The sequence below is a fragment of the Xylocopa sonorina genome, chromosome 11 (genome assembly GCF_050948175.1).
Source record: "Xylocopa sonorina isolate GNS202 chromosome 11, iyXylSono1_principal, whole genome shotgun sequence".
Taxonomy (NCBI): domain Eukaryota; kingdom Metazoa; phylum Arthropoda; class Insecta; order Hymenoptera; family Apidae; genus Xylocopa; species Xylocopa sonorina.
Window position 1 is genome coordinate 3,158,349 of NC_135203.1, and position 16,957 is coordinate 3,175,305.

General features: G+C 40.5%; 2 protein-coding genes across 4 annotated transcripts in view; both read left to right on the forward strand.

Annotated features, from left to right (window-relative positions):
* Positions 1–16,957, forward strand: part of LOC143429400 (uncharacterized) — a 381,903-nt gene that overhangs the window by 314,931 nt on the left and 50,015 nt on the right. The window lies entirely within an intron of this gene.
* Positions 1–16,957, forward strand: part of LOC143428891 (dexamethasone-induced Ras-related protein 1) — a 44,827-nt gene that overhangs the window by 18,104 nt on the left and 9,766 nt on the right. The window contains exons 2-3 of one of the 2 annotated variants that reach the window (XM_076904152.1): positions 12,415–12,701; positions 14,759–14,916. In XM_076904152.1, coding sequence (XP_076760267.1) covers positions 12,658–12,701; positions 14,759–14,916 — 202 coding nt within the window. In that variant the 5' untranslated portion in view covers positions 12,415–12,657. The remainder of the gene's footprint in view (positions 1–12,414; positions 12,702–14,758; positions 14,917–16,957) is intronic. The other variant, XM_076904151.1, reaches the window with a different exon arrangement.

The window sequence follows — 16,957 nt, forward strand, 5'->3', positions numbered from 1 at the left end:
AGGCTTATGATTATGTGCATAAGAAAATTTTCTTTCGGATTAAGTCGATGTGAATAATTCATCTCTTCGGATAAAATAAACGGATTTTTATAAACATTAATAGAAATGGTGTTTCGAGAAAAGTTTAATCCGTTTTAAGACTGGATAAAACAGAACCACTTTTCAAGCGTTTCAAGCGTTTTCAAGCCTTTGATTGCTAACGTTCATTATTCATTATACACCAGAGTGTCGGAAAGAAAAATTTCGCAGCAAGTACGAAGTTTGCGAAAACAAAACGTCTCCTAGCGATACCCGCCGACGCGATACAAATAATTCTATCGAATTTCGTTGTTTGCGGAGTGGCGTTTTCGTCTTTTTCCGTGCGCGCAACCAAGCTGTCCGCACGAACGAAACTATCGTGGCGATCGTAGCAAAAATGAAGAGGGAAACAGGCTCCGTTCGCCTGTATTTGTCAAGAGTTGGCCAGCGAAAAAGAGGAGAAGGAAGGCAAATAGAGGTAAAAAGCGGCGGGGAAACCGGTGCGCGTATTCCGAGTTCGAAACATAACGAGTGTCGTTCGAATTTCCGGCAAACACGACGAAAGCTTACGAGGATACGTCACTTGTGCGTATAAAATTTTTAAACGGAAAATGTTACACGTCAACGCTATGCGTTGTAGATAATTAGAAGCGAGTAACAGTGTGGAGAAGTGAAACACGACTATACGATCACGGTTCTCACTCAACGCATGACGTTGGACGAGAGGACAGTTTCGATGGATTCCCTATTGTGACTACAACGAGATACATCCTGAACTTTGACTGAAACACAATTGCGTACAACTTTGCGCTGTTCTGATTGCTACAGTTGCAATGATTGAGCTTTAATTAGTATTAAACGAAATAATTTTTATCGCATGATGACTCCTATGATCCATGTAAAAAGAATGCCTCGGAATAAATAAATCGGTCGGTTAGTTTCTAGGGAAACAGAAAAATTTCATGGAGTTCGAGCTCCTAATAGTCCTAATATGATTGATTCGAAGTTCCGTGCGATTAAGGGAGTTAAAGCTGACTTCCAAGTACTTTGGCGAGTGAACCGATTATAAGGCGACGGAGCAATTTATCCTGCTTGTCATCCCCTACTAATGTTAGAACTGAGAACGAGGCGGCGATTTTGAACTTATAACTCTACTGACTTGGGTATATTAAAGTATTACCACAATTATCTATCTATCTATCTATCAAGTAGGTTATCATGAAATAATAACTTTATTCTACTTTCGACGCATAATAATATTAATTTTCTGTCAATTTCTATTATATGACCAACTATTTTCATTACGTTCGCAGGATATCGGTGTAAAAATAATAAAAAAATGTAAAACTAACTAAAATCCTAAAATCTATAGACCTTTTCTCTCGACAAAACAAAAAAGTAACACGAAATAATCGTATCAACTGTGATGATTTTTCAAAGTACCAGGCTTACCACGCGAGGGGGGGAGTCACGTCCCGAAGAAGGCGACATAAAGGTATCCAGAGGAGACAGAGAGCAGGATATAGGACAAATTTATTTAGGAAACCTTGACACACAGTCTACCGCGGTAAATTTTCATCGTGGTCTCTTCAAGCAAACGCACCCTCCCTGATCGCTGTCTGTTTCAAGGGAAGATATCCTCCTTTCCAGGAACGAGCCACAAAATCATCTAACCGAGGACGCCACAGACGTCGACACTTTGAGATTAAATTTCGAGGAAAAGTTTAATCGACCGAAAGATGGCGAGAGAGAGAGAGAGAGAGAAATTTCGAGTTGGAAGTCAAGTACACTTCTACTCGAAATAGCATTTTTCATTAAATTGCGACGCAAATATTTTCTACCCTCCTCATTGAATACATTATACAACGATATTGGAAAATCTGGTGAGATTTCAACGATAACCCTCACCGCTCAAATCGAACGAAATATTTCGATTCTCCATTTCTCGTGCAATACTGAAATAACATTCGATCGCAACCGATGACATAATGAATTCCATAAGTTCAAAACAAAGCGTGTAACGTGCTATGAAATGAAAATAGGAAAACTTTTAAATACACACAAAATTTTCCGACTCGTTCAAAACTTTCAAACTATACATCTTGCTACAACGCTTCCTACAACTGTCCCGCTTTCGCAAACGGAACGCCTTTTCCTTCCACCATCCTTCGACGCGGAGAACAAGAAAATGGCAAAACTTTGACAAACTTGAACTTTGAGCATCAACGCAGCTCGCCCTTTGGCACAAATTGAAATATCCTTAGCCGTCAGGCATCTACTCGTTAATCATCGGTAGCGCTAGAAACATACGCCAAGGTACAACGCGGTGGAGGTCCTTCGACTCTTAAATAATTCGCTGGTCCGTTTGCCATTGCGTCTCGTAAAATCCCACGAACGAAATTGCGCGAATAAACAGCAACCACTCAGGTACAGCAATAACCGCCGATTACCTTCGAAATAATAATAAATCCACTCGCTTTTATTCGCTGCTCGTGGCGCGCCATTTGAGAATCTGCTCGCGTTGAAATATTTAAAGTGCAAGAGTGCCTCCCCTCTCGACACAAGGCGGTTTAAGCCCGGTTTACAATGAAAACGATACAAAGAGAAGCAAAGAGGGGTAGAAGCAGAAATACGAAGAAGGTAAATGTCGTTGCATATCGATGCTGGAACTCAATGGCTTTATAGAACTTTTAACTATTCAACGATCACCGGTTACAAGTGAGCAATGGTATCAGCGGTCCCCAATCACAAAGGAAAAAAGAAATTTAATACTGAATTGTTATTATTTTAACCAATATTTAAATTAACCGATAAATGACAATTATTGTTAAATTCTGGCTTTAAAATTCATACTCTAAAATTATTTGTTACAAAATTATAAAGAAAATCGATAGAAACGTAGCACGCGCCTCTTCTCTACTGCACTCGTCAATTATAGACCGATTGAATTGGCATCAGGTGGCTTGCTTTTATCATTTATCCTGATCAAGATCGCGGCGTTCATTGAGTTGATCCCTCGTTTACCGCGTCAATGATTTAACATATTTTCCAGTTGCGGAAGTGAAACTCGTCACGGAGAAAAACAGCCTCGATAAAAGCCGCGAGACGTGGATTTAAAATGCAAACGGACCGGTAGAAGTTTCGAAAGAATCGTTTAAGGTTTATAAGAGCTGACTTAAAAAGGAACCGCTCCGTATTTTTCTGCGAGCAATCTATTAAATTGTAATGCCCGTCCTTTCCGCAGCCGAAATAAATTCACGTTCATTTCTAATTAATACGCTTCTATAGCTTAGGAGACGTTTCCAAACTATCGAGAATATTTTTAATTTCGTTTTAATAAATTGTCTTCGAGGCAAATTCCGAAGAACAAATATCGTTTTCAATTAAAAAGACATTCAACATAATTTAAAAGTCACGATTGGAAGAAAGCTGGTCTTTGATCCAACTTTCCGTAAAGAGCGCTCCTCTGGCGGAAAAAATAATTTCTTGGTATGGAGTTTAAACTTTATACGATATTTAGCAGACTTTTCTCCGTTTTAATATTATAAGCAACAAGATTTCACACGGGTCTCGTTCGCGTCGTGCAGAAAACGTCGCGCACAATTCTCCTCGCTACGTTTTTATCGATTTAATCAAGAATTCTCATAGTAGTGGCGTGCAAAAAATGAACAAAAAAAGATCCTTCTTTTATTCCGGATAACTTTCTCAAGCTATTTCTAGCGGAGAAATTTCTTTTTGCATTCCTTGTGTCATGTCCGCCCAACTTGACTCGAAGGATACACGACGAATTAATAAACAGAAATAAAACTGAAAGTTTCTATAACTTTGCTTAGAATCAACTGACCTAAAATTGTGTTTAGCAAAATATTTAAAAGATACAAGAACTTTCGAAGGAAAAAGGCTATTATTAACTCTTTGACTTCATTCGCGATGTAATTTTTCTAAATGCCTTTAGACGCCTACAGTACCATAAACGCAAGTTTTCTAAGCGCCTTTAAGTGTCAACAGTAGACAAAGAGTTAACGTAATTTTCACTGAATACGGAATTTCTCGTGATCATCCATCTGATCTTGGATTACTTTTTATAAGAACGATACCACTACACTCAATGGATATAGCAAAGACAACTTTGCCATTGTTCTTCTTAAACTCGAATCGATTCGCATTCCTACGACAATACCAAAGAACCAAACGTGTAAGGAACTCGTCGAGGCGACGATGTAAAGTTACTATTATTTCAGTCGGGACCCGATGAGAAGTGTATCCGACATTATTTCAGTCGTGCGCTCGGCTACGATTAAGTTCGAAACGAAAGGAAACCGTAGGAAAATTTTCAACGGTTCTGTTATTCGCGCAACTAGGTCGCGTACGGGAATACCTGGCCCTGAATTGAACTTTTCAGGGAGTAGCCCGTGAATCGAGATCGGGACACCTGGATTGCAACGGGCTGTTGCTTAATGCAAAATTCACCGGATCGATCAATTCGGATCATTCTGTGTTGTTACGAACACGACTGCGTGAATCCCGTCCATTCAACGGAAATTAACACGGTCCAAGTTGCCTCGTTTATATCGCTACCTAATTATCTTAATTTCCTGCCCCTTCGCGTTACGAATTCGCTGGTCGAGGCTTCGATTTCGAGCGCTCGCGTGCCTTTCCCTTCGACGAGGCCGAATGACAAACGTTTCTCGAGAAGAGAACGAGTCGTGACGATTATTTAGAATAAGGAGGCATCCCAATGGTTTCGATAACTTTTGATTATGTTAAACAAGTCAATGTACCGAGTTATTTTTTTATATGTGCATAACCATCGTCCAGTGTCAGTTTTAAAATCATATACAAGGATATTTGTCATACTGTACATGGTATTCTTAACGTTACGAATAAATTTGTGTCGCTTATCCGTGTTTGTTAAGTATATTTAGCTTTGTTTTCAAATTTGCATCAGATTTAGCCCAAACTTTAAATCCGCTCTGAAACAGTCAGCTTACAATTAAACGAGTTCGAATTCGATTTGCTAATCAGCCGCCGCGCAGCATCCGGATTCTAACATAAAGACCAAAGCTGACACGAACGTAACTCAATCTGCCTTCGAACTTTTTCCAAACATCAAAAATGTGGAAACTAAAAACTGATTTACACAAATGAGTCCCGGGCGAAATGAACGCGCAAAATCGTAAAAAGGGCGAAAAAAAAGTGCAGATCCGGGCGTGAACACTTGCAAAGTAACCACGAGTTCGTGATTTATTCGAAACTATCGAACATCAAAAGTTAGAAGGATGGATCCGTAGTTTGTCTAACACACGTGTGTCCTGTGTTTCCTTCCTCTGATATATGAAATCGATCGTGCAGGAATGCTTTCATATTTTATGGCGACCCCATAACGTGTACCTCAATATATCGACATATTCTTCTTTTTTTCGGCGAACGTAAAACAAGTCATGTAGGCTTTATTAATACACGAATGGAGTTAAAACTATTCAGAGAATTAATTTCTCAATATTGAAATAATTTGTTAATATGGAACAATAATGGTTAGGTAATGAAATACCTGGGATATACTTATCAATGGAGAGTTTCCTGTTTCACAATTCCTTTTGTACAGGGAGAACTCAGTTTTTAATGACGTAAAAGAGTAGTTACATACGAATCTCGACCAATCTATTAATAAACATTTCCTCGTTATAAAAGCTGCGATGTACACGATGCTCGGACGAAAGAAAGTAATTAAACGGACAAAACACGTGCCAGTAACCATTCGCGCGATCGATTTTTGCGTAATAACTTTCGCTCATGTAATAGCGATGACAAATACGCGCACGCGATCCTATTGAAATAACAGTTTGAACAAAAGAAACGAATTCGTGACCGTCATAATGCTATTGTTCGGACTTCTCTGTCTGGAAATGAAAATGTTTAGCCGCACGCTCGGTTAGTTGGTTCAAATTCGAAAGAAACTCATAAACACGTGTCAAGCGTGATAATTGCGTCCGCAGCGAGGTTCTACGGTTACAAAATTTTAAGAAGAGCGCACCCGTAGCAATTCTTTTAAACGTTCGAAAAGTTCGAATTAATAAAAAAATACAAAACTTTTTTCTCCAAATTCTGCGGCGGAAAAGTTACTAACTAGTAAGAGAATACGTGGCGCTAAATCTTAAGTAAATCATTCAAGCTAACCGACGAAGTTACAAGGTACGTTCTAAATTCACCGTTTTACTAACTTCTGTGCATTTACAGCACTTCGTAGACACGTTTATCGAGCGTTTATAAATGTCCACGGCACTACATTCAAAAGTGACCCACTTGGATCACCCGTTTCATTGATGAAAATGGATGGATTCCATCGGATATAACTCCCTGCGAAAATAGACTCAAATATCAAGCATTTCTTAAATATTTGATAATTCCAAGCAAAATTAATATCCTTTTTTTTCTGTTGCAAAGTTATATAATAGAGGGAGAGATCGTTACTTGTTTAATGTTGATCGCTGTGAAAGAAAATGGGTTAACGCAAGCTGGCATCCATCGAATAATATTCCAACGAACTTTCGTGAAATCATAATCGCATCGAGACCGAAATGACCGTATAAATCAAAGCAAAATGTCCGTTTGCATTTGCGTGACACTTTGGCCGACTGGCAGCGTACATAATGTAGATGAAGAAACCCATTTGTACGAAGGATCGAGGCATTTATCGCCACACAGCACACGAAGTGAGACCTTCGCGTGAAACGTTTGCCTTCTCGATATTAAACAATGCATGGAAAAACTTTAGAAAGCCGTACGAATTCCACCAAATTAATGCAATCGGTGCAAGTGTAAGCGCAACTATTTGCATACAATACCAAACATGACACGCTTTGTTATTTTTATTAATTCATTTAAAGCACACGCAAATGCTAGAACATAAAGTAAAAATGTTCGTACATTCTTCGTTAAAACACTTTAAGTAAAGAAGTTTTCAAAACACGTTTAAGATTGTTGAAACTTTCCGTACACTACGATATATTTTCAGAAAGTAATGAATTCCAGAACAACAAAAAAGTACAAAGCAGACGATGCGAAAAAACAACCGCGCGTGCTTTCGTCGTCGCCCCATACATTTTCCGCGCGATAACTTTTCCCAGTCTTGTCACGTATGATTTGAATTATTTATGGCCACGGTTCGTTCGTTCGTTCGTTCGTTCGTTCGTTCGTTCACGAGAGCGTCGGATAATATCGTCTAAGTCAAACGATTGGTCACCAATGCGCAAAAATATTCACACCTTGAAGGATACACGGCAGTGGGAATCACTTCTTGCCCGTAACGTTTAATTATACACTTTATTCGAGCAGATTTTTTGCACGCGCGATAATTGGAGACCGTGCCAATCGAACTTAATCAAATTTCTTCGGGCCAGCAGACCGTCCATTTGCCCCGCAACCCTTCCCGTCTTGTCGTTAATTAATGGAGTTGCGAGCGAATAAAAAAAAAACTCGTCCGGAATATCTCCCCTTTTTTCATACCACCCACTTGGCTTTCTCTTTCCTTCTTTGTACTTTATTTGCATATCACGCGACCTCGTTTAAACAATTTTATGCCGCCTATTAAAAGAAATTGGAACGAGTCGCTGGCTTCAATTTTGATCTCTGTCGCGCGACGTTTTCCTGAATTATTCAATCGCTTTTCGGCAGATTCCACACGGTCTCGCAATTCTTTGTCGTCGAACGGCCGAAAAAAAAGGTGCACGAATTAACGGCAACAGAGCTGTGACAAATGGGAAGAGAACGGACGCGTGATTTCTCTTACGAAAGCAATTTGAAATCTTGACAAGACTGTAGAGTTTGTTTCAATTATAGTTCCATCGATAAACATGAATCCGAAGGTGAAACTGCGGAAGAAGTTTCGTTCGATCGAGATCCGAGTTCGAAACAATAAAGAAGACATTTTAATTGATTTACACTGTAGAACATACAAACAGCTACAACGGAGATACGAAGGTTTATAGGCAACTTCTTTTTACTATATCTGCACGTGTAACGAACTTGTTCCAAAGTTACGAGCGCATTTCACGAAATTGACTGCGTGATACTATGTACACATGCCTATGTACACCGGACACATTCAAATTTCTTCGGATTTAAACAAGTAATAGCCTGTTCATTTCCTAGAAACACAATAAAAGTAAAACTGCTCTATTTTCGACACATCCATTTTATCTCTCCTGAAATCCAAGCTAGCTCAAAAATTGCCTCGTACTTTCCCGTAAGTTTTCTCTCAGAAAAGTTGAAAAAATAATTTGCCACAATTCCTTTCGCAGCAACGCTCCACTATCTTTCTCTGGAACAGCAAGTTTCTTTACTTCTTGAAGAACATTATTTTTTTAAGACCCATCTATAAAAGAATTTTAGAGACCCTTGGAATTTTGAAATTGCCTGCGCAGAATTTAGGAAGTCGAAATTATCTTTAACGCCCTCGTTATATTATTTTCGATTTGCATTGCATTTTTATTACACGCTCGCAATAGAACAACCTCGACACCATTTCTACGATAATCGTCGGATTAATCGTCCGGGTTTTTTTTTCAGCTAAATATACCAAATGCCATTAATTCAAAGTTTCGAATAATGTTTCTGAAAATGAACAATTTTCTATCTTTGACCATACCGAATATTGGAAAATCGAAGGAAAATCGAAGGCAACTCAAGGAAATTGACCCAGGAAAATGCGTTTCTAATGCGACACGTAATATCGAAGAAACTCGGCAACAACTTACAATTTTTTACGTGATTGACGGCCATAACACGGAAAAGTACGGACGGGAAAGTCGAACAGAGATTCCTTCTTCGCTGATCTCGATGTACACAAAATAAAAAAGCCATTAGAACGGTTTCTGAAAAGCACGACAGCGTGATACCGCGATATTTAGGGGAATGATTAATAACATCTTCGTGTCCTTCGAACCTTTCCCTCTTTCTTTTCTTTTATCCACGTGAGAACCACTCAGGTTTCCCTTTAACCACGACGAAATGACGTTTTCCTCCCTGCGAGACTCCTTTCAGGAACGAATTCTGCGTTGCAACAATCATTAGCAGAAGGGACAAAGCTGGTATAGTTGGAATAACTTCCAGGGAACAACCGGCCTTTTCCGTTGCATCGTTACGTACGCCCGTCTTTTTACTTCCTTTTATAGTTTTACATTTTTTTTCCTTATCTTCTCTTTTGATTTTATCGAAAGCCCTTTTACAAAATCCGACAGTTATTACATTTCCACCGCCAGCCTTTTCCTCCTTAGTATTTTTATGCTCAGCCGTTCAATTTGTCGCCGTGGAAAGAAGAGACGTGCGCGGGAATCGCAAGGATTCCATTCTCCTGAAATAACGAGCAACATTAAAACTGCCAAATTAACCGCTGCTACGATAGACCGCGTCGTGAATTACTCGGACTACTTGCTGCCGGGCATCATGACTAGGGGTAATTATTGAAATTAGCGGAGCTGATGTTTGATTCATGTACCGATAATTGTATCTCGAGATTATCGAACGACAATTAAAACGAAATTACGTAGAGATATCGATGAATGTACGTTAATTCCCTGATCTGGATAAATGATAGAGATACGATAAGGATGTCACTCGAGGAAGTTACACGATCGTTGTGTACGCGCTATGAATTGCTTTCCTTCGAATATTCATAATTTGAAAACAGAAAGGGGCACGTAAAAATGTCGACAATTCCGACAATCGAGAAGGTCAAAGCATCAGCAAAATCTGTTATACATCACGAAATTTTTATACCTCGATCTTCGTCAACGGCGAATTGCCATTTCGACAGAATGCGGCAAATTTCCGCTCAAATGGAAACCACTATTTCAGGATTCCAACGATACCGTGCAAATTGATGCACGATCATAATACACGAAAATATTTCCAAAATTTCGTCCACGTCCTTCGCCGATCATTTCGTCGAATGTGCCTTGTTTTTTTTCGGATATTTACGCGTTTAACGACTTCTAGCCGAGGTGCACGACGCGATCAATCATTGAAATGTTCGTTTACGCAATTTTCAACGCGTTACATGTGTCCACCTGGCAATTTGCAGAAGCACACGTTTTACTCGTTAAACATCGATAATCGTGTTGGCTCTCGGTACCGTGAATTGAAAAAATTTGTTATGTAAACGTTAACAAAATATCGGTGATATTCCTAACAGCAAGAGATCCCTTTATATTGATTACAGGCTACAAGTAGTATCGCACAAAATTTATCATACTTTCCAGTAGTTCTGAACTATGATTTCTCATACGTGCGCTGAACCACAAGCAACGAATAAAAATGCATCGCATTAAATCTAACACGATCATGCAATTTTCTATGCGTTATTTTCTAGAAAAAAAGACTGTTGCAATATGGACCATTTTTCTTTGATTTCTCGTGCAATTCGTATTCACGAGGACATCCTTGAATTTCGTTCGCTTTCGCGTCCCAAACGAAACTAATGGTTTCCAGTATTATGAATTTCTTGCGCGTCGTACTGAGACGGCAATAAAGGACTTCGTTATTAAACAAAATTCCGTTCCGTATTTATTTTAATTCCATTTGTCCGACAAGTGCGACACGCAGATAATGAACAATAAAACTGAATATTCATATGCACAAATATTGTTACTGTACCAAAGTAATTAGATGTATGAAAGAGTTGTGCCACGCTTTGATGTAATAACAAAAAAAAGAAATTAGTTTTACGGTTCGCTGGTGAAAAATATACCTGAACTTAACGTTCGGTCCACGATGCAAACATTTTAATCCGCTGGGAGCATTCGAATAATCTGAATTTCACGCAAATTGAATTCCCATCCTTTCGCGTGCCGCTAAAAGTAAATCGCACCGAACGTTGTGAACTTAAAATACGCCGGTTGCAAATGTTTAAACAATACAATCGAATCTCGCGTTTAGCATAGCAGATCGATAAACGCACCGTGGGCTTCCCGCTTTGCAAGGCGAGATCAAACGCGGTACACGTACAAAGGCTGTTACACTTCATTTCGAAAATTGCTCTTTCATTATTTTTTCACCGTCAAATAATGACTTATTTTCGCAATACGAAAATCAGACCGCACAGCACATCGCGAAAGCGATGAAATGTGAATTACGGAATATAAAAACATTGAGAAGTATAGCAGAAGAAATAAAAATAATGACAATCCGCACCTTCCCTGGAAGATGCGCTTAGCACCATTGGATTTCGCCGAGTCACGCTCATCAACAATATTTAACACCATTAAAAAGGACCATATTCAAAAATCATATGTTTTCGCCCCCAACCAATTTTGTTCAAACTTTGCACAATTGTAGATCTATATGTGTCTCATCAATTGCCAGAGTCTCTATCTGTCGGGCCTTTTAATAAGAGAGGGAGAGGGGGTCAAAGTACGCATTTGGAGAAATCTTTCGGAGGCTATAACTTTTGACTGAAACAGGATATCGACTTGAATTTTGCATAAAAAAATCACAAAAAAATAAGCTTTCGAAGGCTATATAATTTTTTCTTTTTCGCAATTTTTAAGTCACTTTTTATGCATTTTTCTAGTTTTCGGGTTAGTGAAAAATTGCGAAAAATTGCTATACCCACAGAAGGTATCTCCAGATTTTAACAAAAAACACAGTATAGGAGGCCTATTTTATGGCCTTAAATGGTAAAAATTTTACACTGGGGAAACTTTTTGTTTAAAAGTTATAACATAATATTCGTGTCGATGCACAAGCTGTGGACGCAAAATTCGAGCAAAACAACTGGTTTTCTTAACATATTATGACCTATTACTAAAATTATTATCACATATAGATACATACACATATAGATCTACAAATGTGCAAAGTTTGAACAAAATCGGTTGGGGGTGAAAACATATGGTTTTTCTATAGGGTCCTTTATGCCCGGTAAATTTCCCAATTTCGTGTTCCGTCTCCTATCGGCTTTTCCTGTCGCTTCGTATTACTTCATGCAATTAGTCAATTTCATTTCTCTGACGCGAAACAAATGAACGCTTGAAAGCATTAGCTGTGCGAGTTAATTTCAGCAAAATTTCAGTTAACATCGTAGGAAGATAGCTCTAATTTTATTCAATCTTATACATAAGTGATAAAAGATATAAGACAAGATAAAAAAAATGCTGTAAATATCTACATATATATCTCATAAGTACATTCATCTATACGTATTGCTAAGGCTTCCTAAAGCAATGACAAAAATACCGATAAGCTGAATTATAACATTAGAATCTTGCGAAAGTATCCTAGATGCTCTACCTTCACCAAGAATTCTACATTCCCAAGCTGTCCGAGACGTAACTTTTTACTCAACAAGTTGGTCGACGTATTCGCTCGCTCACAACGGACGAAACCGTCTTATTTCAGCTGGAGGCGTGCGGCCGACTTGTGTGCTGTGTGCAGAGGTTGTGCAGAAGCGGAAGTACGACAGAAGAGGCCGAGCAACGAATCAATCGAGGTCGAAGAGGAGCACAAGCGGGCCCCGAATTAGAGGGGCCCTCAAGCTCGGAGGATGGCATCCTCCCGATACCAGTCAGCCCGAGTCCTGCGTCCACGTCCTCGCAGGAGGACGCTTGCAAGCCACCCCCACGCAACTGCTACCGCCTGGTCATGCTTGGTAGCGCGAGGGTTGGCAAAACTGCCATTGTAGCACGGTAATCTCATAGAATTAATATTAAATTCATGATCATTGTGCATTTACATCGATACGACAGCGTTCACTGAGAAAAGGAATAGAAATCTTTGTTCCCCTTCGTCGTGATAAAGCAAAGGCTGTTTTTCTTGCTAGCACAAATCCTGTGCTACGATTATGTGAAATGTTTCAAATTTTTCTTTTCTGCGTTTAATTTTGTATCGAAGGATTAATTATTAACATCAGAATTACCAAATATGTTCACTTGAACTGTTTGCATCGATAGCTACATGCGTGAAATTTCAGGAAAATTGAAGAAAAGGGATTTTAACAGTAGTTTGCTGTCGATGGAGGATGTAATTGAACAAACATCAAGGTGAAACATATTCTCACGGACAAAAGCGTATTTGACCGATATATTTGCACTTTAAACGATACCCAGAGCATGCTTTTTGGATATCAATTTGAAGGTTCACCGGCGTTGATGCGATATAAAAACCAATGAGAATACCCGGTGTATCGCGAAAAAAAAGCAAGCCAGTTCCATTGACGATACTGCTTTTTTCACGACCTTGCAGGTATTTTTCATCGATGACCGCAAACGCGCATGCAGTTCAGTTTAAAAAGTTCTGCTTCGATGAAAGCCTGACGTCAAGCACGAAAATACAAATCGACCTGCGCTCAATTCTGTCCACTTTTTACCTCGGAGTTCATTTTTCAAAATTAAAAACGAAACGTCTATTTCCACCTGTTAAACTAAAACACCATATGTATCCTCGATTCTCCTGCGAATATTAATAATATCGGGTGGCTTGCGTACTTGTTGTTGAATGTAACCACCCTTCTGTAAACGTACAACGAAACTCCCGATGAACATAAACCAAGAGTGTGTTTACAAGTACCCGGTTTTAGCATAAAAGCGATTACATCGAGATCATCACGCTATGTTGCACCGTTGGGAGCCACTCCTTCGTTAAAACGCTACACCATCTGAAAGTAAAAATAGAACCACGATTAACAACGATAAGAAATTTTTTCCAATTGTCGTTCGATCCTTCATCGGGACTAACGGCGATCGGTGAAACGCGATAGTAGACGACCACTGTGAACACGGCCTAAGGGTATTGGTCCGATACCACCCCAAAAACCAGAAAGCTTTTAACAGAGCGATATTTTTAACCCACGGCGAGAAAATGGACAAGCGAGCGCTGACAGGAAACGTGTCACTGATTTACTAGACCATGACTGGTCCCGTGATTGAATTTCGTTGGAAATCCTGTTAGGTTAATCAAAAACATTCCACGGTATTTGCGACGCGCATTGGGAGGCTCCAACTCGATGAGCTCGTTAACGCCTTTTACAGGTGGTAATCCCCGGGTTTCTCTCGATCGTGTCTCGAGTTCGATTCCTTGGATAACGAAACGAATAACAACGCGGCTAGAATAATCTTAACGGATATAACGCGGTTCGTACTGGCTCTGGTTTCGCTAAGCATGCGTTCCCACGCTGAACTTGCTAATGGACTCTCACGGTTGGAGTTTCGTGTTCAGTTTGTCGACGATTTCATTAGCCCGACCGTCGCCTTACTTTTTCAGAAACCGATCCAATATCCTACGCTCTCTTTTAGTAACGTATAATTGTCAAGAAATTAGGGGATACTGAACGTGTAATTACTCAAAAGTATACCCGGTTATTAATCGTCCAAGGGAGAACTTTTTCGATAACCGACGCGAAAATGTTTCGAATACGATACAGAAAACTGAGAGAGATTCGTGAAAACACGCTCGATACGTTCTGCATGATCGAGCCTATGCCTCGGCACGCTTCGCCAGTCGATAATAGGACAAACGATTTAGTTTTCATCGATATACGTTCCGCGCTGCTGGCGCAGCTGCGAAAAGGGGTGCACCGTTCGTTTACCTTGACGTGTCTCGTTTCGAGAAATTCTGCGCCCGAAGCGTCACGTGAAAATGATCCGGGAAATCTGGTCAGGCTTAACGATTAATTAAATTTTAGTTATCGAATGTTCGATAGATTTCCTAAATGCTCGTGTGATGCAGTGAGTAACTTTGACCACAGATTTTTGTCCAACAAATTCGAAGAGAGTTACACACCGACAATCGAGGACTTCCACCGAAAGCTGTACAGGATTAAAGGCGAGGTGCATCAGCTCGATCTTCTGGACACAAGCGGGAACCACCCCTTTCCCGCCATGCGACGATTATCCTTCCTAACCGGTAAGTTAATCGACTCGAGTCCACAACCAAGGAAAAAATACTATCCTAATCGTATCCTGAAAATGTATTCAACCCCTAGAACCAGCGAAATTCATCCGAATAGAACGTAGATAGATAAGTTTTACAAATTAAGTATATCTTGTGACAATATAATAGTGCCACCGGTGATTAACATACCACCAACCTAACGATCTTTCCAATTATATGTACGTAACCGTATTTTAATCAAATTCGTGGGAATACAAATATTTTGCCGATTCAAACACAATACGTTATCCAAATACCTCTCGCTAAAACGCCGTCACCAGAGAATATCGTAACGCAGTGGCGACAACCGTCAAGCGCGAGCAAATAGCCTTCACCCTGGAGGATGGCAGCTTACAATTGAACAGGAAGCTGACCGTTCGTGGCTTACAGTCACAGCACACGAGATTACGTTTGACGTATCAGCGGCGAACTGTTACGAACCGTATGACCGAGCACAATAATCGTCGAGGAGCCAAAGAAAGGGAGCAGAGGTGGTTCGAGGGAAAATGAATGATAGACAGCGAGGGGCGAAGATAAGATACTGCGAGGGTGGGACTGGGAAATCAATTTGAGTCAACCACGATTCATAACCGCACGTTATGTTTCTAAATATTTAACGAAGATCTCATACGATGTTTCGAGATTAATTATTATGGACTGTCACGTAATATTCATTCTGTATTACTATAAAAACTACCACGTAAAAATTAGCACGACACGGTTTATATTTACCGTGGAAACACGTAGCGCTCGCAAACATCAAAGAGAAAGAAGCGAGAACGACAGAAATGTTCTTAAAACAACCAACGAGTGAAAATTCTACAAACTGCGCTGCCAAAACGTAGATTGTTTCCATGAAAATGAAATTTTTACCATAAAAAAGCGCACGATACAAAGAGCCTCGCGCTATTCAACAAGTTCGAATAACCGCAACGAACCACCCACGCGATCCTCATCCACGCTTCGTCAAACCTTTCGCGAAACATTCTGAATCCCCATCGAGTATCTCCGAACTTCCATACCCTGGGCTCTGCGTATCGACCCTCCCGGCCTCAAATCCTGCCTATTCTCGCGAAAAGCCGTCTCGGCAACTTGTTGAGTATCCTTTCTTCGCCCCGTAATTCAGTGAAGTTCCGGCAGAGTTTCGTAGCACGCTCGATCGAGCCGCGAAATATCTACCGAGCTATCGGTGGCTCGTAAATAACCGGTCGCGAGGAACGCAACGGGAACCCGTCGAGTGGATCTCGGCTCGTTTACCCGCAAAAATCCAAGAGCAACGTCGTCGCATCATATTTTTGCGAAACGCGCAGTTTCGCGAACCAATATTTGCACGCGGCTCCGTTCTCATGGTGAGATACGGGAAACGAGGGAGAAGGGGATGGTAATACGGTCTGGATGCGGCTGGAAATCGACAGAAAAAACGCGATGCATTGTACCGCGGTACTTATGCAAATTGCAACTGGACGGATATTTCGTAATTAATAATGCTGTCCGTTCTACCTGCGTTTCCGTCTCCGTCCTAATTAATTTTTAATTAGCATGCTATCCGCGGCTCTATCCGCCGTGCCCTCGTGCACGCGATTTCTGACCCGAATAGACACGCACGCTAATTAAAGGAACGCAACGAGGAACCGTGGGACGGTTATCTGTACGAATGCTTGACAGGTAAAAACTGTGGCCACGCACGGAGCGATAAATTCGCGATTGCCTCCTCTCGCTTTCCCGCAGAGCGGGCGGAAAAACGCATTTGCATCACGCATGACGCGCGTGACGAGTGTGTACATACGGATGTTGCGTTGCGCGTACGCGTATTGATCATGTTCGGTTTTGAACCGCACGCACGCGTCACGTGTTCACCATGCTTCTTGTCCCGCTGCCACGTGAACCTTTGAAAACTGCAGGCTCACGAATTATGGGAACTAAAAAATCAGGCCCCGTGAAAAATGAGAAGCGGCAAAATCTGCGTCGAAATCTCCCGTACCCTTTGAAAACATAAACGTGTCTCTCCGAGTTA